At 45.0% G+C, this 26,314-nt stretch overlaps 2 protein-coding genes across 8 annotated transcripts in view; one reads left to right on the top strand and one right to left on the bottom strand.

The window, feature by feature from the left end:
- Window positions 1-926: 926 nt before the first annotated feature.
- The window catches only part of CTC1 (CST telomere replication complex component 1), a 42,187-nt gene continuing 16,799 nt past the window's right edge, over window positions 927-26,314 (top strand). Inside the window, exons 1-13 of one of the 5 annotated variants that reach the window (XM_080987090.1) lie at window positions 927-1,259; window positions 1,977-2,081; window positions 12,793-13,039; window positions 13,541-13,740; window positions 14,277-14,421; window positions 15,412-15,714; window positions 15,857-15,985; window positions 18,778-19,001; window positions 19,867-20,038; window positions 20,671-20,874; window positions 22,012-22,135; window positions 23,692-23,806; window positions 25,861-26,314. In XM_080987090.1, coding sequence (XP_080843216.1) covers window positions 1,225-1,259; window positions 1,977-2,081; window positions 12,793-13,039; window positions 13,541-13,740; window positions 14,277-14,421; window positions 15,412-15,714; window positions 15,857-15,985; window positions 18,778-19,001; window positions 19,867-20,038; window positions 20,671-20,874; window positions 22,012-22,135; window positions 23,692-23,806; window positions 25,861-26,314 — 2,457 coding nt within the window. In that variant the 5' untranslated portion in view covers window positions 927-1,224. Of the gene's footprint in view, window positions 1,260-1,292; window positions 1,377-1,976; window positions 2,082-6,901; window positions 6,946-8,615; window positions 8,704-11,087; window positions 11,305-12,792; window positions 13,040-13,540; window positions 13,741-14,276; window positions 14,422-15,411; window positions 15,715-15,856; window positions 15,986-18,777; window positions 19,002-19,866; window positions 20,039-20,670; window positions 20,875-22,011; window positions 22,136-23,691; window positions 23,807-25,860 lie in introns of those variants that run through there. The other 4 variants (XM_080987091.1, XM_080987092.1, XM_080987093.1 and 1 more) reach the window with 4 other exon arrangements.
- LOC308466456 (tumor necrosis factor receptor superfamily member 1A-like) lies at window positions 1,254-25,949 on the bottom strand. 3 transcript variants are annotated; one of them, XM_080987256.1, is made up of 8 exons: window positions 25,837-25,949; window positions 7,945-8,051; window positions 7,380-7,569; window positions 6,597-6,725; window positions 6,283-6,429; window positions 2,706-2,785; window positions 1,686-1,747; window positions 1,254-1,426 (listed from the first exon to the last, which is right to left on the bottom strand). In XM_080987256.1, exons 2-8 carry the CDS (start codon window positions 7,981-7,983, stop codon window positions 1,399-1,401), a joined length of 675 nt encoding a protein of 224 aa, XP_080843382.1. In that variant the 5' UTR covers window positions 7,984-8,051; window positions 25,837-25,949; the 3' UTR covers window positions 1,254-1,398. The 3 variants fall into 3 exon arrangements, with proteins under 3 accessions (XP_080843382.1, XP_080843381.1, XP_080843383.1); XM_080987255.1 differs by lacking the exon at window positions 25,837-25,949 and adding an exon at window positions 8,185-8,499; XM_080987257.1 differs by lacking the exon at window positions 25,837-25,949 and having other exon boundaries at window positions 1,686-1,741; window positions 7,945-8,499.

Below are 26,314 nucleotides of genomic sequence, written 5' to 3'. Positions count from 1 at the left end.
TCATGTCTGCCACATGTCATCAGCCCAACACATATTGCAGACTGCATTCTGAATCTTGTATTTTCAACCAGGCCGGGAAGAGGGTGATCTGAAAGTTGGGGGATACTGACGTCACTCCTGTGTCCTAGTCAAATCATTCAGGCTTTGACACAAAAATTACCCTGGTCAACTTATATGATGACCTCTGTCAGGAGATATAGGGGAGATGCAACCCTGTTAATCCTCCTTGACCTCCATACTGTATGCACCAGTAAAAAAGGTAAAAGGACCCCTGGACGGTTAAGTCCAGTCAAAGGTGACAATGGAGTTGTGGCGCTCATCTTGCTTTCAGGCCGAGGTAGCCAGCGTTTCTCCACAGACAGCTTTCCGGGTCATGTGGTCAGCATGATTAAACCCCTTCTGGCACAATGGGACATCGTGACAGAAGCCAGAGTGCATGGAAACGCTGTTTACCTTCCTGCCACAGCGGTACCTATTTATCTACTTGCACTGGCGTGGTTTTGAACTGCTAGGTTGGCAGGAGCTGGGACAGGGCAACAGGAGCTCATTCCGTTGCAGGGATTCGAACCGCCGACCTTCTGATCAGCAAGCCCAAGAGGCTCAGTGATTTAGACCACAGCGCCACCCACATCCCCTTTACCATATACATCAGTACTCCCTGCTGGTGAGTACTGTAACAAAAAATGCACTGGTTGCATCTCTGCTGCTATTATTTTTGCATGACTTGAGTTTGTTTGATCACCTGTGCTGCTCACCAGCACCAAGAAACCTCTTGAATGCACTGGGAAGTTCTTTGTTTCTGTCTGTTCCCGATCCTGCTATCCTGAAGCACCATGGGGGCTGTATTTCTCAGGTATGCCTGTGTGTGTCTTTGTAGTTCTGAGTTTCTGCCATTGCTGACCCAGGCCGCTCCTGCAGCAGCCATGGGCATAGCCAAGGGGACCAGCTGCCCCCCCTACCAGATCAAGTAAAACAATAGAAATACTCAACCAACTGACCAATCATGTGAGTTCTGCCCCCCAAAAGTCCTTTCCCCCCCAACAATGTCTTGCCTCCCCTAACAAAAATCCTGGCTACATCCATGGCAGCAACCGTGTTTTTACTTCATTCCAGAAAACAGTGAAGAAAGAATGGATAAAGCAGAGAGACTTAGTAATGGCAGGGAGCAGCTTGCTGCTAATACTCTCTGATCAAGGAATCTGGTTGTGCAGTGGCCAAAACTAGATGGGGGGAGCAGAAATTCGACAGGAGGCCAGAAGGTGAAATGTTTTATTTTAAATATTTCTATTTTTAAAATGAAATGTTTTACAGCTGGTTTCAACAATGCCACAAATGGGGTGAAAACTCTTCTCCATTGCAGAGATCCATAGCTCCAGGTATACAGCCTTTCCTCGGTTCCTATTTACTAAGAGGCCGATAAGGGAATCTGTGGGGAAACATTCAAAAATAATTAATGGTGAATAACACTGTCCAGTAAACCAGTTCCTGCAATGGGGAATTTTCCTATTGGCTACTGATTCTCCACTAAAAAGAAAATGTAATGATATTCTGGGCTTTACCCCCCCCCCCCCCAAATCATCTCCTGCTCTGGATATAAGAGAAGCAAGTCAAGGGCAAATAAGAGAGACCTGGAGATCTGTACCCCCCATGCCTGAGGTTTCCCATCCTATTATTCCAGAACTCACTTGAATAATTTTTTTTTCTGAGCCCGATGTCGCAGTCTGTCTGGCAATCTGGCTGACTGCAACTGAAAAGGAAAAAGTAGGCCTTAGTTGCACAGGAAATAAATACTGCGTTATAGCTCCTTTATAGTTCCTCCTATTTCATTGCCCCCTTGAATCTCTACTCAGAGAAAGGAGTGTTTTGGGGAAGTCAGGATCTTGCACACTATTTTGTGACGTTTTGGTTGGTTTAACAAAGTTCTGCCTTGGGTAAAGCTACCAAATTTGGCTTCTATATTTGCTCCTTTTACCTAGCATGGAAGGTTGGCAGGCAGGAGGAAAAGATGCTGAAGCTTTTGCATCTGCTCGGCGATTCTCCCCTGCAAAGGCTCTCAAAAGCTCTCCAAGTGCCAGCCAGAAGTATGCCTGGTTTAATACTACTGTATTGCTTTATGAACATGGCATTGAGAATCCTATCATCATCTGAAGTATTATTCGTATTGTTTTATTATGTTTATACCCACCTTTCCCCCCCAAAGGGAGTAAAGATTCGTCCAATTGAGTGCTAAAAACAGTTCGGTGGGGGGCAGCAGGACAAGAGGAAGTGTGGATAAGCTCTTAGTAAGGGCTAAACCATGGGTAGGCAAACTAAGGCCCGGGGGCCAGATCCGGCCAAATTGCCTTCTAAATCCGGCCCGTAGACGGTCCGGGAATCAGCATGTTTTTACATGAGTAGAATGTGCTCTTTTATTTAAATGCATCTCTGGGTTATTTGTGGGGCCTGCCTGGTGTTTTTACATGAGTAGAATATGTGCTTTTATTTAAAATGCATCTAAGGGTTATTTATGGGGCATAGGGATTGGTTCATTCCCCCCCCCCCAAAAAAATATAGTCCGGCCCCCCACAAGGTCTGAGGGACAGTGGACTGGCCCCCTGCTGAAAACATTTGCTGACCCCTGGGCTAAACCATTAGGATACTGTTTTTCTACAAAGATGTACTCCCACCTTTTATGCAGGTAAGACAGATAACAAGGTTTCCCCCACCTGCTGCATGGGTAGCATTTGTTTTTGGGAGAAAAAATCCATGGAGGCACTCTCACATACTGTGTCACTGAATTTGGTACCTAGAAAGAAAAGATAAGTGAGAGAAGGAGATATTTCATTTCAGTGATTTGGATCTCACTCAAACACAGTAGCACCTAAGCAGTGTTTATTATCTGGGGACAAGTTAAATGTGATGCAGAAGTTCCACATTCAGGATCACTTGTGGCTTTAAAGGCAATTCAGCAACAGCAGTAGGGTGCCAAAATCTGATCAACATTTCCCATATGCAGTGGTTTTCCCATTGATAACTGTGGGGCCAATTTACAGGTGGAGACATAACAGGTTCTCAGACAATACCTGCCTATTTTTCCTCTTGGGGAAAACAGTAGCTTCAGAGATGGGATTTTAATCAAGAAAACAGCTCTGGAGAAGAAGAATCAGAGGGCATGAGAAGGAGCCAGAATCTTTCCCCAGCACTGTGCTCCTGATCTGAATCAGGGCCAGTGTTGTTGTTACATTAGGAAGAAATTGCAGGAGGTCCTGATCACAGATCTCCTGTGTCAACACATTTAACTGTGCCCTCTGCAGGGCGAAAAGAGAATGGGTGAATTAACAGCATGGTTAGAAGAAAAGGAATCTGTTCCGACAGTGACACAGGAGGGAACTGTTCAACCACTTCAATCATTGAAAACAAGCACCAAATAGTTACTGTACATATCAAAGGGAAAAGATGCGTCATTTTGCATTTAAAAAGCAAGATAAGACTGCAATTCTATGGATGTTTACTTGAAGGTGAACTCCATTGAGTAAAGTAGGGGTTACCTCTGAGTAAACATGCATAGACATGGTTGCATATTGTCAAGGAACTGACATCGGAGCTAGAGGCGGAGGCAAGGCTCCCAAGCGATGCTGGAGAAGGGCCCAGCAGGGAGAGAGGCAGCTCATCAGCTGGGGAAGGAAATCAGCCTAACACCAGGGAGATGGGGGAATCGGTGAGAGGGCTCCAGGACTCCTCGACGGAGACCAGCGGGGAGAGCACGGGTCCTCCGCTACCCACACCCTCCCTGCGCAGAAGACTTCCGCGCAGGGAGAGTAGGAGGAGACTTGGCGTCAAACAGCTTTTATGCTGGAAAAGGTTTAAGAAACGCCCACTGACGGATTCTGCTAGCGACTGAGGCAGCCACGAAGTGAAGGGCTGTCCAGACAGAAAAGGTTTAACAAGGCAACCTAGCCAGGAGTGGCTGCAACTTACGCACGAGCAACCCCTATATTTATGACACATATAATTGAAAATTATTATTTTCTAATGTTCAATCTATACTGAAAGTTTTTTTTTAAATTACAGCTGAATGAAGATTTTAGCTTCTTTCAACTTTGGATTTTGGAATTTGTTAAAAATTCCTCATGTTATGTTATGGCTCATCTGTTTGCTCATAATGTTATAATAGACAATTTATTGCATTCCTAATATTAAAGTAAGATTATGGAACTGCAGAATAATTACTAGCTCCTGATATAATTTTTGCTTCAATTTATTAGGCTTTCTAAATCAAAACTTTGTAGACAAAATAGCTAATTTTGATTACTGTTAAGTCCTCCTAAAATCTCCCCAGATAAAGTTATATATATACCACAACTAAATATTTTGGAGCTTGCTTGGGAAAAATAAAGGTATTGTGTCCCTTAAAAAAACCCACCCCCAAAAAACCACAATGAAATGCAGCAGGGAGCTCAAAATTCTAGCCCAGGGGAACAAAATGTGGTGCTCTCCAGGTGTTTGGTTTTTTTAACTCCGCTTTGTCCCGGATCTTAGAGAAGTCAATCGGAAATTGCTCACTGAGTGCTAAAGAGCAGCTACCCAACCCCCGAAAACCAGTGGGAAAACCATGTATTGCAAATATGTTTTTCTGTTATGCTCTTATGTGCCATGGCTCAAATGAAACAATTACTCTTGCCTTATTGGTTGAAATATTTTGTTGTTTCAGTTGAGAGAAGAAGTGTTTCAGATAACGAACATGGATTTGTTTGGGGAAGAAAAGCGCATGCATTTAGAAGCGCAAGTTCCTCACATTTTAAAGGTTTCTGTGTGTTGGTTTAGTTTCTTTGGCATTGGATGAGCAGGTGTTATTGAGTTCAAAAGTGTATGTCATGTGGCGGGGTTCTAAGTGAGAGATATGGAGTCGGTCTTGTCTGAAAGCCATATTTGGAATATCTTACATGGAAGTTGGAACTTTAAATATCATTTAAAAATTCAACATAAGCGCTAGTGCTATATTAGCACTAGGATTGTGTAGGAACAAAGGAATGTTTATGTTGATTAAACCTACATTTTATATACTCTGGTTTGGGATGTTTCACTTATTTGTTAGAGTCTGCGTCGTTCATATATAAAGTTTGAGAAGCTTGAATTAAATGCCAGCAGGAGAACTCAAAATTCTAGGCCAGGGGTAGACAATGTGCTGCTCTTCATATGTGGCATTAAGGGGGCATTGTGTAAGTTTCTAGATGTCAGTTTTATGTACCAAGCTAAGAGTACATCCTGTAGTCAGAATAAGTGCTGGAGGAATCTTTGGTGTGGGTTCAGAACAAGGACATAGCATGTTTAAGAGAACATTCTCTGCTTAAGAAGACTCTTAAGAGAGTTAATAGGTTAGATTTTAAGGTATAGAAGTTATTTTAATGTCTTCAGGGTGTTTTTGCCTTTTAAAGAGTAACCCATTAAGTTGAGAGTTATAATAAGAGAGATTAATAGTCATTAGAAGTGAGGTAAGAAGGCATACAAGTGGAGCTCAGCACCATTCCTTGAATCTGCTCCTTCACCAGTGGAGACTCCCTTACTTTGCTTCCGAGTTTGTTAAGTCCATGAGCTTTTGCTGTGAAAGGGTGTGAATGCTTACTTGTTGGTTTTCCGCTAAGCAAAATGAAAACCTGTATTGGATATCTGTCTCTCTCTCTGTCGGTTATCAGTGGTGATCCGACTAAAACAGACGTCTGCTGAAGCCTCAGTGTATGGGGAAGGATTGTTGGGAACTCAGCGATGGTTCCCCCTTAGTTGGGCCCAGAGTTGGTAGCAACTTTAATTTTCATCCCTAGCACTTCCCCTGTCCATAGATGTACAGAAAATAATGGATGTGTTTCAGTAAGGAGGCAACGGTACTCTACAATAGCACACTTTCCTGGTGAGGTTAAAAACTGCAGCCCTACCACCTCAAAATATCACTGACCACCACTGTCTTTTTGTTTGTACTCTGGGAAGCTTGGGCACTATATAAATGCATCCCCATCACCAACATTCAAATTTAATACTGCCTTAAGGGTGCTGGGCTTAAGGACATATCACGTTAAAATTAATACATAAAGCTGGAGAGGAGAGGAAGGGTTAAAAATAAGGAGAATCACTATCATAGGACAAGGAGAGTTGAAGGAATTCAATTTTGCCAGCACACACAGCTTGCAACAAAGACAAATGCTTTGCATTTGCTGTAGGGGTGAGAGAGCCTGTTCCTAGTATGAATTAATTAATTTGTGGGAGGTAGTAACGTTTTTAACTCATTGATTCTGTCCTAATTGCACTCACAATGTTGCTGGATTCTTCCATCGGGACACTCACTGCAGCTCTTGCACATAAAGTCAAGACTGCGGCTACTTTGATATTGATCACTGCTGCAACCGCAAACTGTGTCATTCTCACTGGTGCATTTGGAGACTTCTATTTGTCCAAAGGCTAAGAGGAAAGAGAGGAAGAGTTGTTTAATTCTACATGGGCCATTAATGCTCGAGAAACAAGTAACCTACAGTCGATCCACATATGCAACATTCCAAATGCAGGGGCCTTTTTGCTTACTCCTATACAAAACACAGACATGAACACACACTAGAGAAAAGACTTACTTCGACGGCACTGAAGGCATCCGAGACACCTTTCAGAGAAATGATCTTCAGGCATGAAGGAACCCTCAGGGCATACTGAGCACTTAGATGTCTCCTCCGCGTTTAAACAGTGTTGTGCAATGTAAGTTCCTGCAAAATAATTATCCAAGAGGAAGTAGGAAAAAGTTATTTAGTGAGACAAGAAATGCAAGGCTGAGCATAGAATGAAAGTTTCTGTACAGTCAAACCTCGGCTGTCGATTGCAATCCGTTCCGGAAGACTGTTCGACTTCCAAAACATTCGACAACCCAAGGGAAAGCATGAACGAAGCCTAATTATATATGGAATTTTATATTTATCTAGTCTTTAGGTAAGATCTATTTACTTTTCTGCTGAGATAGGATAAAAGGGCTGCAAGAACTCATTCATTACAAGTGTATCCCATATTTCATATACAGTCGTACCTTGGTTTTCAAACAGCTTAGTTCTTGAAGGTTTTGGCTCTCAAACACTGCAAACCCGGAAGTGAGTGTTCTGGTTTGTGAACTATTTTTGGAAGCCAAACGTCCAATGGGGCTTCCGCGGCTTCTGATTGGCTGCAGGAAGCCGTGCTTTGGTTTCCGAAGATTTTGGAAGTCGAACGGACTTCCGGAACGGATTCCATTTGACTTCCGAGGTGCGACTGTACTCCAGAGGAGTACGTTTTCCCCAAACTGGATTATTTACGTTTCTAAGAATCAGGGGGTACACGGAAACAGGAAATCACAACTAACAGTTATTACTCTGTTTTACATTCTGTCATACCTCTGGGGCATTTAAGGCAGCAGTGGGTTTCATCCGGGTGACGATAGTATCCTTCTGAGCATTTCAGCTCTCTCTTTTGTATACCACTGGAGTGGATGAGGGCATCCTTATCCACAACTGATGCAGGGATAGGTTTAGCATCAGGGATGAGGGGTTCCCCTGTGTCTGTTTGAACGAGGTTCAAGTTGATCTGCAAAGAGGGGGGGAACAAAACCCAGCATATAGAGGCAAACTACTTTTCATCAAGAGTGGCTCAGTTTCGGGAATCCACCACACAAGCCAGAAGGCGAACGTTTACAGAGCCTTTCTGTTCGCACAAAAAATACTGACTTAGCCAGTGCTTTTTTTCCCTGGGGGTACGCAGGGGTACACATACCTCTAAACATTTTGTGAATCTTTGTACTTTTGTCCATTTACTGTATTTTCCCTGATTTGAACTATAAAATGGAGATTTTCTTGAGTCAAAATGAGAGTACCTCTAAACATTTTTTAAAGAGAAAAAGCACTGGACTTAGCTCTTTTCTCCCAGCCTCGATGACCCGTTTCCTTCGGGTTTCTCACTTACCATCGCCACTAAAACTGGGACCACCTCCGAAAGAGCCATAGTTTTTGCCCAACTTGTCCCTTACACCTCCAGGCAGGACCCTCACTCTGTCACCTCTCACAGGACCTCTGCAGGCAAAGAGAGTGAAATTTGCTTGTCTGGTAAACGAAGTTCTTTATAACACAGGAAGCCAAAAGAAATATGATGGAAAGGGTGGAGACTTGAATTCCCACCCACAGGACACAGTTAGCCTTTTCCCACCTCCACAGTGCCTTGAAAGGATTCTGCTTTGTCATATGAAGAAGGCGGTGAACCCAGAAACTCCACAAGTGGACATGGGAGTAGGCAGGATTTATACTGGGTGGGGGGCAGGTAGCTGGATTTATGGGGGGGCAGGAGGCCCACCTATCAACACCCTCTGTGTGGCTCCGTCTAGCAGATTTGGAATGAAATATCTCAACAACACTTGTTTTAAATTACAGTGGAACCTCAGTTTTCAAGTGTCTCAGAAGCCAAAGGTTTTGGTTTTCAAGTGCCAAAAACCTGGAAGTAATTGAACGTGCCTCAGAAGTTGAACGGCTTCTGCTGCACGTTTTTTTATTTTCTCAATGGATTTTCTCGACCACCAATTGCGTCTCAGTTTTCAAAAGCTTCAACAGTTGAATGGTCTTCCGGAATGGATTACATTCGAAAACCAAGGTTCCACTGTACTTTCTTTTAACCCCAAAGTGCTCAGAAAAATCTCTCAAAGTCTTTCTACAATTTCTACTTTTAGTTACAGTATTTTTTATTTATTTTCTTGATTTAGTGGTGGCAACTGCCCCCTCCTTGGCCACAACCATGTTAGGAGAGTACATTAAAAAATTGTATGGCTACTTTCTGCATTGATCTGCACACATGGGATACAGTGGTACCTCGGGTTACATACGCTTCAGGTTACAGACTCCGTTAACCCAGAAATATTACCTTGGGTTAAGAACTTTGCTTCAGGATGAGAACAGAAATCGTGCAGCGGCAGCAGCGGGAGGCCCCATTAGCTAAAGTGGTGCTTCAGGTTAAGAACAGTTTCAGTTTAAGAATGGACCTCCGGAACGAAATAAGTACTTAACCTGAGGTACCGCTGTACTGGCAAAAGTTCCTTCTGACTCTCCCCACCTCCTCCATAAATTTAGCACGTCGTTCTTAAGTTCTGTTCTTCCTGGCTCTCTTCACATATCTACTTCATGACATAGTCCTAGTAGACCACCAAATGCGCCCGGCTTGGCAAGTGTAGGAATTCTGAAAGCTACTTTTGTCTAGCAAAAGTCCAGAAAGATGCAACTTGTGTATTACGCATTTTGGTGTTTTTATATTGTCAACCACCTCGGGATGCTCAGGCGAAAGGCGGTATAGAAATTATAGTAGGGCCCAGTGATGGAAAGAGGGGAGGCTGACAAAAGCAAACTGGAAGATGAAACTATTAGAGTATGCAGAGATGGCAAGACTGACAGGGAAAATCAGAAATCAGGAAGATCAAAACTTCAATAGGGAATGGGACAAAATGCACACTGTACTTAAAAGATCACTGTAATCACGTGAGTTATTTGGCAGGCTTTTAGTAACTCCTGCAATGTCACAAAGACTTTGGATACTTTGGAGGGCCATAATGTGGAGGAATGATAATATGCATTTGATTTAGATATACAAAGGACCCCCGGAGGGTAGAAGGGAAATCATAAGATTCGGAAGAATCTCGTTTGATTTTAAAATTCAAATGTGGTAAATGTGAGATTTATTTTGTAAAACCAATAAAAATTATTTTAAAAGAAAAAGGGGAAAAGTAATTATAGTAGTAGTAACAACAACAACAACAATAAAAGCATAGACTATGATCAACATAAAAAAAAAACGAAGATCCTGGCCACTGGGCTCATCACCTCCTGGCAAATAGAAGGGGAAGAAATGGAGGCAGTGAGAGGTTTTACTTTCTTGGGCTCCGTGATCACTGCAGATGGTGACAGCAGCCACGAAATTAAAAGACGCCTGCTTCTTGGGAGAAAAGCAATGACAAACCTAGACAGCATCTTAAAAAGCAGAGACATCACCTTGCCAACAAAGGTCCGTATAGTTAAAGCCATGGTTTTCCCAGTCATGATGTATGGAAGTGAGAGCTGGACCATAAAGAAGGCTGATCGCCAAAGAATGGATGCTTTTGAATTCTGGTGCTGAAGGAGACTCTTGAGAGTCCCATGGACTGCAAGAAGATCCAACCTCTCCATTCTGAAGGAAATCAGCCCTGAGTGCTCACTGGAAGGACAGATCCTGAAGCTGAGGCTCCAAGACTTTGGCCACCTCATGAGAAGAGAAGACGCCCTGGAAAAGACCCTGATGTTGGGAAAGATGGAGGGCGCAAGGAGAAGGGACGGCAGAGGACAAGATGGTGGGACAGTGGTCTCGAAGCTACCAGCATGAGGGAGGCAGTGAAAGACAGGAGTGCCTGGCGTGCTCTGGTCCAGGGGGTCACGAAGAGTTGGACATGACTAAACGACTCAACAACAACAACAACAGAGTTGGAAGGGACCTGAGGATCATCTAGTCTAACCCTGTGCAATACAGGAATATGCACCTGTCCTGTATGGGGATTGAACCTGCAACCAGGGCTGGATTTAGGTCTGATGAGGCTCTAAGCTACTGAATGTAATGGTGCCCTTTGTATGTCCAGCTGTCCTTTGTCAACAACAAATTGTAGCTGTTTTTTGTGTTGAATATATTGCTATATGGTATGTTCTCGAAGCTACCAGCATGAGGGAGGCAGTGGAAGGCAGGAGTGCCTGGCGTGCTCTGGTCCAGGGGGTCACGAAGAGGCGGACATGACTAAACGACTCAACAACAACAACATGCTAGCACAGGGAAGCTGGAAAAACTAGTCTCCGCTTTCTCACGGAAGGAAACGCCTCGCCTCTTCTCTGCTTGTCTCTGTTTGGTGGGGGAAGAGAACTGGGAAGTGGATCCCAAATGCGTTGCAAAAAGTGCACTATTTGAATTTCTGCCTTGCTTTCCAAGCGCAGCTCCCCCCTCGGGGGAAGAACCAGGAAGTGGCGCTTCCGCGTCTGAGCTCCGGGGACGCGCGAGAGGCTGCTGCCTGCGATGCTGGCGGCGCGCTCGGCTCTCTCCTCCTCTTCCGGAGACAAATTTTGCGCGCCTTGGAGCCATGGATCCGCCGGGCTCGGCTGCCGGGGAAGCGGGCCGAGGGCTGCCCGGAGCCTCCCTCCCGGCCCTGGAGCGGCAGTGGCTGCAGGCGCTGCGCGGAATCAGCGGGAGCGACGAGGAAGCGGCGGGTGCCGCGCTGCGCTGCCTGATGCGCGGGAGCCAAAAGGACCTCTTGCAATTGCAGGGCTACAGGTGAGGGAGCCAGGTGCATGGGGAATGTCGGAGCTGGAGAATATATGTGTGTGTGTGTGTGTGTGTGTGTGTGTTAGATATACTGTACTGTATATGGTTTTCTTGGGAGAAAAGCAATGACAAACCTAGACAGCATCTTAAAAAGCAGAGACATCACCTTGCCAACAAAGGTCCGTATAGTTAAAGCCATGGTTTTCCCACAAGTGATGTATGGAAGTGAAAGCTGGACCATCAAGAAGGCTGAGCACTGAAGAATTGATGCTTTTGAATTCTGGTGCTGGAGGAGACTCTTGAGAGTCCCATGGACTGCAAGAAGATCCAACCTATCCCTTCTTAAGGAAATCAGCCCTGAGTGCTCCCTGGAAGGACAGAAACTGAAGCTGAGGCTCCAAGATTTTGGCCACCTCATGAGAAGAGAAGTCTCCCTGGAAAAGACCCTGATGTTGGGAAAGATGGAGGGCACAAGGAGAAGGGGACGACAGAGGACAAGATGGTGGGACAGTGTTCTTGAAGCTACCAGCATGAGTTTGACCAAAGTGCGGGTGCCAGTGGAAGACAGGAGTGCCTGGCGTGCTCTGGTCCAGGGGGTCACAAAGAGTCGGACACGACTAAACAACAACATAGGTTCCCTATTGGTAGGAGAAGATAACAGAGGCCAACCAGAGAATATTGAGAAGCAAAGCAGCTAGTAAGCTTGATCATTATTGATCTGTTGCAACAGGGTGCTCCCCTCATCCACAGGAGAGAGGAGGAACTCTATATGGGCTATATGGACTCTTGGATACCCCATAAGGGAAAAGGGAAATTTTTGTTTACAACAAAGGGACCGCCGGGTCATGTAGCTGAACCCCCTGCGATGCAGGAATCTCAGAAAGATCACAAATGTCAGGTTGTGCACTTAGGCAGGAAGAGCCAGGTGCACAAATATAAGATGGTAAAAGGTATATTTCACATATTGTTAACTAACTTTGTGTCCTCTTGTGAAATTTTGAAATCAGTTTTCTGAAGGGTATTTTAGTAATCATTGTAATTTTTAATAAGTTTCTGTTTTATTATTATATGCTGGTATTTCAAGAGTTAATTTTATTGTGTATTATTAAATTCTAATACATTATTGAATGTTACTTTGTTTATTTTAAAGTTATGTTTTTATTATGATTTTGTATTTCATCAGATTATTCTAAGGTGTGTGCACTTTGTTGTATATTTTGTGGTTGTAAACTGCCTTGTGTTTAGTAATATAGAAAGGTGGTATACATATTAAAGGTGAAATGAAAATGAAATGAGCACAATGAGGCAGCTTAAAAAGTATTGAGACCTATTCCTTTGGCTGATTCCGCCCCCCCCCCCCAAGCTGAGCCAACTATTTTTTTTTATGTATGTATTTTTTAATGGATGAATATTGATTCTTACGTCTAGACATCTTGCGGAATTCTAGGTGGAAAATCAAAATTTTGTTTCCTAAATCAATCATTATTTCCCTTCCAGCCTTATTTCTGTCTCTGACCTCCAGTCTCAACAGCGGATGCCTTGCTGCAGTCATCTAACCTGGAGCTCCGATGAATTCAGGGAATGGGTCCGCCAAGGTGAAGCCGTCTTGTCTAACCAGAGAAGATTGCAGCGGACACACTTGATACTCGTGGGCTACTTGACGGATGAAAGACTTGGGGAGAAAGAGAAGTTGGTGGATGGTAGTTTGTATGTGCGAGACAACACTGGCGAGTTGCCCTGCACGGTACGGCTTGAGGACTGCCTTCTCTTTTGCTTTCTAACACTGTTTCTAACAAACAGAGATGCGGGTGGCGCTGGGGTCTAAGCCACTGAGTCTTTTGGGCTTGCCGATCTGAAGGTCGGCGGTTCAAATCCCCACGACGGGGTGAGCTCCTGTTGCTCTGTCCCAACTCCTGCCAACCTAGCAGCTTGAAATCACACCAGTGCAAGTAGATAAATAGGTACTGCTGCGGCGGGAAGGTAAACGCTGTTTCCGTGCGCTTTGGTTTTTGTCGCGGTGTCCCATTGCGCCAGAAGCGGTTTAGTCATGCCGGCCACATGACCCAGAAAGCTGTCTGTGGACAAACGCCGGCTCCCTCAGCCTGAAAGTGAAATGAGCGCCGCAACCCCATAGTCGCCTTTGACTGGACTTAACCATCCAGGGGTCCTTTACCTTTACTTATTCAAAGTACCAATTTCATAGAAAATGTGTTCCTAATAGAGTCTCTTTCTCTCTTCGGTTCAGCTCCTGCGTTTTAAGCTTGAGTGGCTAGGGTGTCTGTTGCTGTTTCCCAGCTGGATATATATCCCCAAAGCAGGCAAGAGCACAGCTGGGTATTTGGAGATCATGCAAGACCCAATCCAAGTGATGCCTGGTCCAGAGAAAACTCTTGATATCCTCCCTGTTTTCTACCCGAGACAAGCTGCACAGCTGCTCAACGCCAGGTAAAGGTTCAGTGTTGCCTGCCAAATACTCCCAGCAGCCATGATTGTTAGACCGGTTGTTGTCTTCCACCAAGGGAGCAAGCTGTCTGAGAAAATGAATACAGTCGTAACTTAGATCCCAAATGCCTTGGTACTTGGACGTTTTGGCTCCCGAATGCCGCAAACCTGGAAGTGACTGTTCCGGTTTGCAACCTATTTTTGAAAGCTGAATGTCCGACGGAGTTTCCTGCAGCTGATCAGAAGCCACGCTTTGGTTTCCGAATGTTTTGGAAGTCGAACAGACTTCCGGAATGGATTCCATTTGACTTCCGAGGTATGACTGCACAGAAATATGATGTTCCACAAGCTTCTGTTGGAGTGGTGAATTACTTGGCTTAAGTAAAGACAAGTCATTCAAGCTTGTAACGTAAATTATTTTCCTGCCTTTGGCAGAACGTAACCTAGAGAAGGATGGTCTAGCCAGATTTGTTGCTGCTGTTGCAGTTTTCTGTTTGTATAGGTAGACCCACCTTGGTATGATCTCCTTTTTTTTTTAGGCCACAATATAAGGAGATCGCAAAGCTTAATGTGGCAGGTGAACTGTGTAGGCTGAGCACTATTCTCTACATCCACCAAAATACCTTCTTTTTCATCTTCCTGAAGTGCTTTAGTTCAGCTACGTGTATCCCGGTATTTGTGCAGGTAAGCTGTCCCAGAAAATTCACTGTTACATCTGTACTGTACAGTAGCTCAGCCAAGCTGAGACAGAGCTATATTTCTTTTCTACGTTTCAAAATATTGCCTCTACACTAAGAGTTCATATTGCGATATATTCATTATGTAGAAGGTCACATTCACGATGTAAAGTTACAGTCGTACCCTGGTTTTCGAACAGTTTAGTTCTCAAATGTTTTGGCTCCCAAATGTTGCAAACCTGGAAGTGACTGTTCCAGTCTGTGAACTATTTTTCGAAGCCGAAGGTCCAACGGGTCTTCCACAGCTTCCGATTGGCTGCAGGAGCTTCCTGCAGCCAATCAGAAGCCGCGCTTTGGTTTCTGAACATTTTGGAAGTCGAACAGACTTCTTGAATGGATTCCATTTGACTTCCAAGGTACAACTGTACTAGGTAGCACAGTCCAGGGTTCAAATCTCCCATTGTTCCAGGCGCATTTTGCGACAATGAAATTCATTAGTGCGAGCAGTTTCCGAGCTCTGGGCACAGTACTGCGCCAAAGATTTCAGATTAAAGCTGCAGAGTAGAAGGAAAGGAGGACCTTTTTTTGCCTCCCCACTTCCAGCTACGCTCTCAAGACTGGAGAAGAGGCCTTCTTAAGAATATTAACGGGGTTGGCAGGGGAAGGACTAGACCATGTGAAAAGTGAACATAATATTTTAGCTGCAGCTCATTCATTTTCAGCTTTGTATTCTTGTTATAAAAAAGGGCACCTAGACATTTTGTTGTTGCGCCCATAACCTAGGTTTAAGGTGCCATTTAGCTCCTGGCTTCCATATCTCAGTTTCTAACACTGGTGCAGTCATTTTAGAGGTGATGTGTAACTGCCGTGACCCATAAATACCAGCTGAGATGCATCGCAGCTAGTTTTGAGGCTGGTGGATAAGGCTGTTGTTGGAAGAATATATTTCTGGAGAGTGTGCTGAATTCTGACTCACCTTCTGGTTTTTCTGTCCTAGAGATCTTCCCAGTTGGTTTGGCATCACGTGCTACAGCTTGGGCATCGGTATGTCCTCACTGCTCTTAAAACAGCTTGCCTTAAAGCTTCTGGATTGAGGGTATTCATCACCAGCTCCTCCTCACACCTTCTACCTTACTGTACGGAACGAGTGAAGGAGCAATCTTTGGACAGTACTTCAGAAGGAAGTCCAACTGTGTCTGTTTCCACCAAGGCCTGTGAGCAGCTTAGCAGCTCTTTGGAGTTGGAGGAGGAAGCAAAGACGGTGGTTCCAGCTCGGAAGTCCCAGATGATCTCCTATGCAGTAAGCAAGCAGTATCTCCTGCACAGAGAGAACCTCACCCTGAAATTGGTTCCTCTACCATGGGATTCAAGAAGGTGTCTTTGGATTTCTCCAGAACAGGGCACATCGTTAGTAATGTTTCCTTTCTCTGTTTCTTTTCCAGGGCACTATCACCCAGGTGCTAAATGCCCAAGCTGGGCTCTATGAACTGGACAACAAGTTCACTCTGTGCCTTGCTTATCAGCAGATGTTGAATTATGGCCGTGGGCTCCGACCAGGAGCAGGTGTAGAGGTGAGACTAAGGTCCTAGAGTTGGTGCTTTAAGAAGAAGTAGGGTTCGGTGACATCACCTAGAGCAGTGTTTCCCAACCTTGGGTCTCCAGCTGTTTTCGGACTACAATTCCCATCATCCCTGACCACTGGTCTTGCTAGCTAGGGATGATGGGAGTTGTAGTCCAAAAACAGTTGAAGACCTAAAAAAGCCAATGCAATTCTGGGCTGCATCAATAGGAGTATAGCATCTAGATCAAGGGAAGTAATAGTGCCACTGTATTCTGCTCTGGTCAGACCTCACCTGGAGTACTGTGTCCAGTTCTGGGCACCACAGTTCAAGAAGGACATTGACAAACTGGAACGTGTCCAGAGGAGGGCAACTAAAATGGTCAAAGGCCTGGAAACGATGCCTTATGAGGAACGGCTAAGAGAGCTGGGCATGTTTAGCCTGGAGAAGAGGAGGTTAAGGGGTGATATGATAGCCATGTTCAAATATATAAAAGGATGTCACATAGAGGAGGGAGAAAGGTTGTTTTCTGCTGCTCCAGAGAAGCGGACACGGAGCAATGGATCCAAACTACAAGAAAGAAGATTCCACCTCAACATTAGGAAGAACTTCCTGACAGTAAGAGCTGTTCGACAGTGGAATTTGCTGCCAAGGAGTGTGGTGGAGTCTCCTTCTTTGGAGGTCTTTAAGCAGAGGCTTGACAACCATATGTCAGGAGTGCTCTGATGGTGTTTCCTGCTTGGCAGGGGGTTGGACTTGATGGCCCTTGTGGTCTCTTCCAACTCTATGATTCTATGATTCTAAGGTTGGGAAACACTGACCTAGAGACATCACCTTGACAACAAAGGTCCGTATAGTTAAAGCTATGGTTTTCCCAGTAGTGATGTATGGAAGTGAGAGCTGGACCATAAAGAAGGCTGATCGCCGAAGAATTGATGCTTTTGAATTATGGTGCTGGAGGAGACTCTTGAGAGTTCCATGGACTGCAAGAAGATCCAACCTATCCATTCTGAAGGAAATCAGCCCTGAGTGCTCACTGAAAGGACAGATCCTGAAGCTGGGGCTCCAAGACTTGGGCCACCTCATGAGAAGTGAAGACTTCCTGGAAAAGACCCTGATGTTGGGAAAGATGGAGGGCACAAGGAGAAGGGGACGACAGAGGGCGAGATGGTTGGACAGTGTTCTCGAAGCCACCAGCATGAGTTTGACCAAACTGCGGAAGGCAGTGGAAGACAGGAGTGCCTGGCGTGCTCTGGTCCAGGGGGTCACGAAGAGTCAGACACGACTAAATGACTAAACAACAAGGGTTGGGTGATATCTGGTTTTCAACATCATAAATATATCACAGCTAAATACTACGATATGCTGATATATCGCAATGTCTGACTCTGGCATGTATCTCAGCTGCTTCTTCCTCCCAACCTTAGAGAAGGAAAAAGCAGCTGAGACACATCGCTCAACCCTGCTGCGCAAGCCCCCATGCTGCTCTAGCTCACATGAGCTGGGAAGGGACCAGGGCTTTGTTGAACTCAGCTGAGGGTGGGAAGCAAGTCCCTATGCTGCTGGGGCTCACACGAGCCAAAGGGGCAGGGAGCAAGATTTTAAGCAATCTTGCTTAAAATGTATATAGGAAGTGCAGTGTAAGCGATGGAAGTCAATGAAATTTTATTATTATTTTCATATTGAGATATTTGTAGAATAAATTAGGAAGAAATTCTTCCAACTTTTCTTCTTCTTTTTTCTTTTCTTCTTTTTTTCTCTTTTGTTCCTTTTTCATGTATACAGTGGTACCTCGGGTTAAGTACTTAATTCGTTCCGGAGGTCCATACTTAACCTGAAACTGTTCTTAACCTGAAGCACCACTTTAGCTAATGGGGCCTCCTGCTGCTGCTGCCCGATTCTTGTTCTCATCCTGAAGCAAAGTTCTTAACCTGAGGTACTATTTCTGGGTTAGCGGAGTCTGTAACCTGAAGCATATGTAACCCGAGGTACCACTGTATGTGCTTATTTGAAGTGTTTATGTGTGTATTTGCATTTGTATTTGTTTTGCTTATATTTTGTAACAATTATGTTAAATAAAATTTATTTATAAAAAAACCAAAAACAAAGGGGCAGGGAGCTTCCTCAAAGGCGCTGACAGGAACATTCTTAGGCTCCGCCTGCCTGTCTGCGCTGTTGCTCTCTGCAGGCAATTTGAGCCTTCTCAAATTGTCTGAAACCGGTATCATGGGCTGAAAGCCATACAAGTTTCAGACAATTTATAAATATATCGCCCAGCTCTAATGATGGAGTCTGGCCTAGCCATTGCCCACCCCTCAAAGGCAGCACAGCCAAGAGCAAGAACCAAGAGCTGCCGGAACCCGATTTCTGTTCTCATCCTGAAGCAAAGTTCTTAACCCGAGGTACTATTTCTGGGTTAGTGGAGTCTGTAACCTGAAGTGTATGTAACCTGAAGCGTATGTAACCCGAGGTACCACTGTAATGTTTGACTGGTGGGATATTGGGTGAAATCATTTGGTCTTTTTTATGGAAACTGCAGTACAGTGGTACCTCGGGTTACAGACGCTTCAGGTTACAGACTCCGCTAACCCAGAAATAGTGCTTCAGGTTAAGAACTTTGCTTCAGGATGAGAACAGAAATCGTGCAGTGGGAGGCCCCATTAGCTAAAGTGGTGCTTCAGGTTAAGAACAGTTTCAGGTTAAGAACGGACCTCCAGAACGAATTAAGTACTTAACCCGAGGTACCACTGTAGCTTTCAGAACTCACTGTTTCCTTGATGCTGATCTGTCCACTTGTCTTACAGCTCCAAGACGTCCACCTTGTGCAGAAGCCCTTGGCTGCCTCGCCTTCCGTCCTTGGAGCTTGCCTGCGCAGCGTGGTTGTGCTGAAGAGCTTTTCGCCATGCAGCACGTTATACCAGCCTGTAGCCTTATTTGGGAATTTTTATATTCAGCTGCTTTTGCGTTTCAATTTGAGCCTGCCGCTCTATATCTGGCTGGTCAGCTTGCTAGAGACCTTTGAGCAGAGGTGAGTGAAGTGTAGGTCTTGCCCCACGAGGCAAGACGCAGCGATCACAGCAAGAACCTTTTTTGAACTACATCACTGGGAAACAGGGGCAAAGCAACTGCTTATATAAATTCACGGTGTGTCAAGTGTGGAGAAAATTTCCAGAATGGTAGGCATTAAACAGCAAATAATTATTGCCCTTTTATGCCTTGTGGACCCAGAGCATTAGCACAAAATCCCATTGATGCCAGTATTTGTGCTGTAAAAAACTTAGATGTAGGCATTTGGGTGATGGCAAGACTCCTTCATTTTCTTCCTGTAAAATATTTTGTGTGTGTGTGTGTGTGTGTGTGTGTGTGAGAGAGAGAGAGAGAGAGAGAGGTGTGCACAGTCCACAAGATTTGATTTGCATCTGCAGCTTTGGGAAGCAGCCTGATACATTTCAGAGCTGTCCTGTTCCTTTTCAATTCCATGTATTATTCTGGACCAAATTAGATCAGTTTAAAAATAAGTTGTATTTGCCTCTCACTGTCTTAAAAGCTAATAACAGATTAAAACTCTGACCCAACCCCTGGTAATTTTACATACTGTAGAAGATGGCAGTTAATAACATAGTAATGAAGAACTTGAGACCAAAGTGGGAGGGTAACAAAGGACTTCGATCACAGAAGGTATAAAATGTCCCATTGTGGGAATATCTTAGACTGACCTTTTCTTGGATGTGTACATTCACATCCCATATCCTTTTCCCTTACTGTTGTCTCGGCTTGTTCTGTGCTTCCTTCCTACTATCTCCACCTGTTGTTGGCATTTCCCCCTTCCTGGAGTTTTTATTTGAGGGTTGCTTGGACCTGGCAGGCGCTAATGCATCCATAATTCCTCCTAGGTTTTGTATCCTTCCGCACCAGCAGTCCTTGCACTGCCTTACCCACCAAGCCCAGGCAGCAGCAGAGAAGTTTATTGTTCCTATTCTGAATGTTCTGGTGCCGCTCGGAAAAGAAGAGAGAAACATCCATCAAGAGATTCTGGCGGAAGAGCACCACTGCCCCCTGCAGCAGGTAACTCTACTCCTGACTGTGCAGGGACGCGGGTGGTGCTGTCATCTAAACCACTGGGCCTCTTGGGCTTGCCAATCAGAAGGTCGGTGGTTCGAATCCCCGTGACAGAGTGAGCATCACACCCCATGGTCAAATTCTTCTGGACTTAACTGTCCAGGGGTCCTTTACCTTTAGCTCCATGAATGGAGGACTTGCTAGTAATGTTGAGAGGATGTCTAAACCGATCGGAAGGTCAGCGGTTCGAATCCCCGCAACGGAGCGAGCTTCCGTTGCTCTGTCCCAGCTCCTGCCAACCTAGCAGTTTGAAAGCACGCCAGTGCAAGTAGATAGATAGGTACCGCTCTGGCGGGAAGGTAAACAGTGTTTCTGTGCGCTCTGGTTTCCGTCACGGTGTCCCATTGCACCAGAAGCGTTTTAGTCCTGCTGGCCACATGACCCGGAAAGCTGTCTGCGGACAAACGCCGGCTCCCTTGGCCTGAAAGCGAGATGAGCGCCACAACCCCATAGTCACCTTTGACTGGACTTAACCGTCCAGGGGTCCTTTACCTTTTCTTTCTCCTGATTGTAGCCCCGAGTGCTTCCGTCTCTTCCTGGAGATAGAGGATAATTTGACGCTCTCAATCCTTTTCTAGTATCAGATTTTGGAGCCGCCATGTCAGATTCCGCCTTTCTCTCTGCTGTCTGCCATGGCTGAGAAGAAGGGCTGGGAAAGCCTCAGTCCCCTGCAACAACTGAACTCAGCCCCCGAGCTCTGCAACGTAATCGCCGAGGAGCTGAATCGCAGATTGGCCTGGTCCTACTCCAGTTTCTCTGCTGAGAGCTTTCAGCCTCGGATGGTAAGTGCTAAATTCAGCTTCCTAAAAGCAGCAACGTTCCTGAACTTGCTGGGGGTTGAACTGGATGACCCTCTGTCAGGGACCGTGCTGAGGAAGGCTGCACTGAGGAGAAATGGTGGGAGCCATCCCCTCCCTCTGCTCCTGAATCTTCCCAGGAGCAGGAGGACAATATAGATTTGGAACAGTGGTTTGCAGAGGGGCTTAGTTCAGACGGCGGAAGTTGGGAATAACTGGATGGGGAGCAGCTAGGAGAAGAAACACTGGAAGGAGCGTCTCCACCCCCATCGTTCTACCCAGACACAGGTCCAGTGCCGAGGGCCTTCTGGTGGTTCCCTCACTGCAAGAAGCCAAGTTACAGGGAACCAGGCAGAGGGCCTTCTCGGTAGTGGCGCCTTCCCTGTGGAACACCCTCCCACCAGATGTCAAGGAGATAAACAACTACCAGACTTTTAGAAGACATCTGAAGGCAACCCTGTTTAGGGAAGCTTTTAATGTTTGATGTATTATGGTATTTTAATATTTTGTTGGAAGCCGCCTAGAGTGGCTGGGGAAGCCCAGCCAGATGGGCGGGGTATAAATGATAAATAATAATAATAATAATAATAATAATAATTATTATTAAAAGAGGGGTTTACAGATTTATAGTCGTTGGACAGCATTCCTCCAGCACCCTCCCCAAGGTTGAGAAGAGCTCAGAAACTCTCAGAACAGAAAGCGCAGAGGGTACAAGCTCAGATTACAAGATGTAGGAGTGACGTAGATCAATAGAGACGGAAGGGGTGTAAGCCTTAATTGGGAGCACCGCCATTCTGGGTAGATGCTTTCTTTTGTCCTTTGCTGTGTTTATTAAAGAGACTAACTGGTAATAATTCCCTTTCATTTGATCTGCTCACTAACAGCCATGGGGGAGGAAGCCAATTCCCTGAAGCGTGACACCCTCAGGGGTCCCTTCCAACTCTACAATCTGCAATCCTGTGATTTTAAGTGCTTTGCACACTCCCATCGTGTTATACAAATGCTTATTATTTCATTACAAAGAGATCCCTGGAAAATGTGTGGGAATAGCATCATTTAATCATTATGACTCGTCCGTGTTCTTCACCCTTTCTTTTTCTTTTCTCTTTTTTGGGTGGGTAGGTGTTGCTTGGGTGGCTGGACTCTTCTAGCAGTGGCTCCCTCAAGTTACAAGACAGAAGCAAAGCAGTCCCTTGTATAATATTCCACAAAGATGGCCGGCCATTTGCTGAGACGTCTTTAGTAGGTGTGTCCATCCTATATTGATTCTGTGATTTGAGTGCTCTTAAAAACCAACAATACAATGCTGGCTCTTAGGACTTAGAAAATTATTACACAGCTTTGATTTTAAGAGGATAGCTTTCTTCAAAAGAAACCATTGTATTGGACCTTTAAACAAAAACCCTGGGAAGATAGATTAGCACATAGTAAGAACATAGTATAGTATTCTAAACAAATTTCCAAAATACAATACTAAGACAGCTTTTACATTTGAACAAAATTGCCAAAATAGATTGTTACACATCACGATAAAAAGGTCTGACACCTGACAAGGAAACCAAATAGCCTGTTCTTAGCCATGCAATCTTCATCAACCAAGTCAAGAAAATGCATTTTTTTTAAACCAGCTTTGTATTAATTAAGAAGCACGGAAACAAATATTTGCAATTCCTCGGACTTCAGAAAGGGGTGAAATAATGTTGCCTTTAATTTTAAAAGGGCTCTTGATTATCTGTGGTTTAATCTTGCTTTGGGTTCTAGCTCTGGAGAAGGTCTGTGCAACATTAGGGACAAACATATTGTAACTTGTAACTAGCCTTTATTGGCATACGTTAAAACAGTAAAATCATAAAATCATACAAAGTCATCCAAATAGATTGATAATCCAAACACATACAGTATATAAAAGACTAAATAACCACCATTGAATAAATCAGGTAACTTTAGATTTAGCTTTAAAGATCTCGGCTAAGTACCCTGAAACAATCTTGGTAGTTTTGGGAGTATCATCCCTCACCAAATATTGGATTGTAAGTTGATATTTTCAGTTGTAAAGGAGAACTCTGCAATGTATAACCTGCTGCTGCTGTGGTTTGTGGGGCAGCGGGAAAAGGGGCTTTCCAATTCTTGCTAAATTTCTGATGCTGCTGAGGGCTCTAGCTTGGAGAAAGCTCTTATTTTATCTTGCCCTCCAGCCTGCCTGCCCCTTCCCATACAGTGGCACCTCGGGTTACATACGCTTCAGGTTACAGACTCCGCCAACCCAGAAATAGTACCTCGGGTTAAGAACTTTGCTTCAGGATAAGAACAGAAATCGTGCAGCAGCAGGAGGCCCCATTAGCTAAAGTGGTGCTTCAGGTTAAGAACGGACCTCCGGTTTCAGGTTTCAGGTTAAGAACGGACCTCCGGAACGAATGAAGTACTTAACCCGAGGTACCACTATAATTGGAGTCCCCCTCATCCCTATTTTACCTTCATAAACAGATTGCTAACTTTGTCTCAAGTGACTACAGATGGAAATGCCCTGGTGTCCGGACTACTTTGTGCTCAAAGGCGGATTCTCAAAGCTAAGCCAGATTTCTCAGTCTCTGCCCCTGGAATGTACTGGGTCAGATAAGGATGAGTTTGTGTTTTGAGAATAAGAGATTTGGCACAGAGAGTAGAATGACTTGCTTTAGATTTGAGGACCAAGCCTTCTGCAAGCACCTCCATCTGCTTCACAGTTAAGACTTTTTATTTAGCCAGCTTTGCTTAACTGTTGGTGTGGTGTCTATTTCTGTTATTGTTGTTTGTTTACTGCAGGGTGCCTCCTGCAGGTAGAAATATTTCAGTTTGTAATTGAGCAATTCCTTCGAAGTGATTTCCCTTCCTGGCAGCAGCTGGGGTCACAAGAGCACATAAAGGAGAAGAAAACAAGGCAAGTCTCCGCAAGCTGGTCTCCGACCGTAATAATAAATAAATAAATAATAATAATAATAGTAGTTTTTATTTATACCCCGCCCTCCCCAGCCAAGGCCGGGCTCAGGGCGGCTAACAAGAAATAATAATAACAAGTTGAATCAATACAACTTAAGAACAAGATTAAAATACAACATTAAACTACTGAAACATTAAAATATTAGCCCAAATGCATAGGGGAGGGGAGGAAATAGTCTAGACTAGACTCCCCCAAATATATGGGAAGGGAAAGGGGGGCAAAGCTAATAATTATTATTATTAAGGCAAGTCTCCCCCTTTCTCTGAGCCCCCGAAAGATTGAGACCATGGCAGGGCCTCAGAGTGGTACAAAGCACACAGGTGGAAGGTTCTAATATAGAAGGTTCTCCTCAAGCGGTGGAGGAGGAAGAAGAGAAGAAGAGTTTGGATTTGATATCCCACTTTATCATTACCCTAAGGAGTCTCCAAGCGGCTAACATTCTCCTTTCCCTTCCTCCCCCACAACAAACACTCTGTGGGGTGAGTGAGTAACTCAGTAAACCTTCTGCTTCCCCCAAGGCTGTGGATAGCCCTTTTCTCATGCACGGATAGTGTTAGGATTCTGCCAGTGGCTCCTGGCTGGTTGCCCAGAAAGTATAAAGAACAAGGAAGGTTTCTTACCATCTTTTTTTAATTCAGTAACTACAGAGAGAAGCTATAGAACCCAGCCTCTTGGATAATGGCATTATCCCGAGTGAATCTCCACCCTCCCCATCTCTCCCACTTCCCCATTCATCACGGGTGCTGCTATGTGCCCTCTTTCTTTGAGCTCCTTGCTCTCCTACTTTCAAGGCTTGCTGGGTTTTGGGAGATGGAGGGTCTGGAATACTTTCTAAAGACACAGTGTCCATCGGCTGTCGCCCCTCTGCTGCTTCCTCCTCCTCCTTTCCCATTATTTCCCAACTTTCCCCCTCATCTGCCTCTGAGCTGTGACCTCCCGTAAACCTCTGTCGTAAATCTAAACTGTCTTCCACTTCCTCCTCCCTGGAAGGGTCAGGGAGGGGAGGTAGTCTCTACCATTCCTCCTCTACCCCTGACAGATACAGTGGTTCCTTGGCTTTCAAACAGAATTCATTCTGGGAGTCCATTCGATTCCCGGAACTATTCAAAAACCAAAGCGTGGCTTCTGGTTTTCTGTAGGAGTGTCCTGCAGCCAATCGGAAGTTGTGCCGGACGTTTGGCTTCCGAAAATCATTCAGAAACTGGAGCACTAACTTCCAGGTTTTGATCGTTCAGGAGCCGATTTGTTCAGGAGCCAAGCCATTCAGCTTCCAAGGTACGACTGTAGTGTCCTTTTGGTAAATAATGGCACAGTCTTGGAGTTTGCTGCTCTTCTGCCCATAGGGCATTTATAGCAGCTTCACAGCATAAGAAATGCAAACAAAGAAAAAATTACCTCCTGGGAAGTGGGCATATACTCACAGCTATGTTTACAGTGGTACCTTGGTTCTCAAACGCCTTGGTACTCAAACAACTTGGAACCCAAACACTGCAAACCCAGAAGTAAGTGTTCCAGTTTGCGAACCTTTTTCGGAAGCAGAACTTGCTCCGTTTTGAGAGTTACACTTCCTTTTTGAGTGCCACACTTCCATTTTGAGTGTTACGATGAGGTCTGTCTGTTTTTGCTATTTATGTTGGGGTTTTTTGTTTTTGTGGCTCTTTTTGTTTCGTTTTTGTGACTGTGTGGAACCCAGTTCAGCTACTAAATGATTGATTGTGTGACTGCAGTACATTGTTTATTGCTGCCATTTTATGGATCCATGGTCTCGTTAGATAGTGAACTTCATGTTAAATTGCTGTTTTTAAAAATCTGGAACAGATTAAGCAATTTTGCATTACTTTCTATGGGAAAGCGCACCTTGGTTTTGGAACGCTTTGGTTTTGGAACAGACTTCTGGAACGGATTAAGTTTGAGAACCAAGGTCCCATTGTATTTATTTTTGTAAATAATGGGTTTTCAGCTGTACTCACCCCTCTTCTCTGCTCTCCTCCAAGGCCTTGCATACAGTTTTGTTTTGAGGATGTGGAGATCCTTTATACTCCCGAAAAGAGAGCCTCCGAGGGTCGCCGAGTGAATGAAAGGACCTCTTCTCACACAGAAGGTGATGGCTCCAAAGCCGCTGAGCCAAGATCGCAAGAGGGGAGAATATCCGGCGCAGGAAGGGCAGAGTCGGGCGCCAGCACAGCAGAGCCTTCCCAGGGCAGCGCTGCGGAAGCCGGCTGCGTGTCCCGCCTGTTCCTCGTGACGCAGAAAGAGGGGCTCGTCTGGCGCAACTATCTGCCGACTTCTGGAGACGGGGGCAAAGGCTGCCGCTCAGCGCAACTCTGCTTTCAAGCCACAGTGGTATGGATGGGCAGCCCTGAACTGTGCAAGAATCTTGGAGAAACCGGGTGCCGGCAAGAGTTTACCACTTTCGCTCTGCAAGAGACCAGTGAAGCCCAGCAGAAA

Source organism: Podarcis pityusensis (genome assembly GCF_964106645.2).
Source record: "Podarcis pityusensis genome assembly, chromosome: 17".
Lineage (NCBI taxonomy): Eukaryota > Metazoa > Chordata > Lepidosauria > Squamata > Lacertidae > Podarcis > Podarcis pityusensis.
This window is presented reverse-complemented; position numbering and strand designations above follow the sequence as displayed.

What these genes read in the sequence shown, in the direction of transcription:
- LOC308466456 (XM_080987256.1), bottom strand. Translation starts at nt 7,983, where the DNA reads ATGGCTCTTTCGGAGGTGGTCCCAGTTTTAGTGGCGATG. An exon ending in TGGAAGAATCCAGCAACATT is followed by an intron (nt 2,786 to 6,282) that starts GTGAGTGCAATT and finishes TTTTCTTTCTAG; the next exon opens with GTACCAAATTCAGTGACACA. An exon ending in CAGAAAAAAAAATTATTCAA is followed by an intron (nt 1,427 to 1,685) that starts GTGAGTTCTGGA and finishes GTTTCCCCACAG; the next exon opens with ATTCCCTTATCGGCCTCTTA.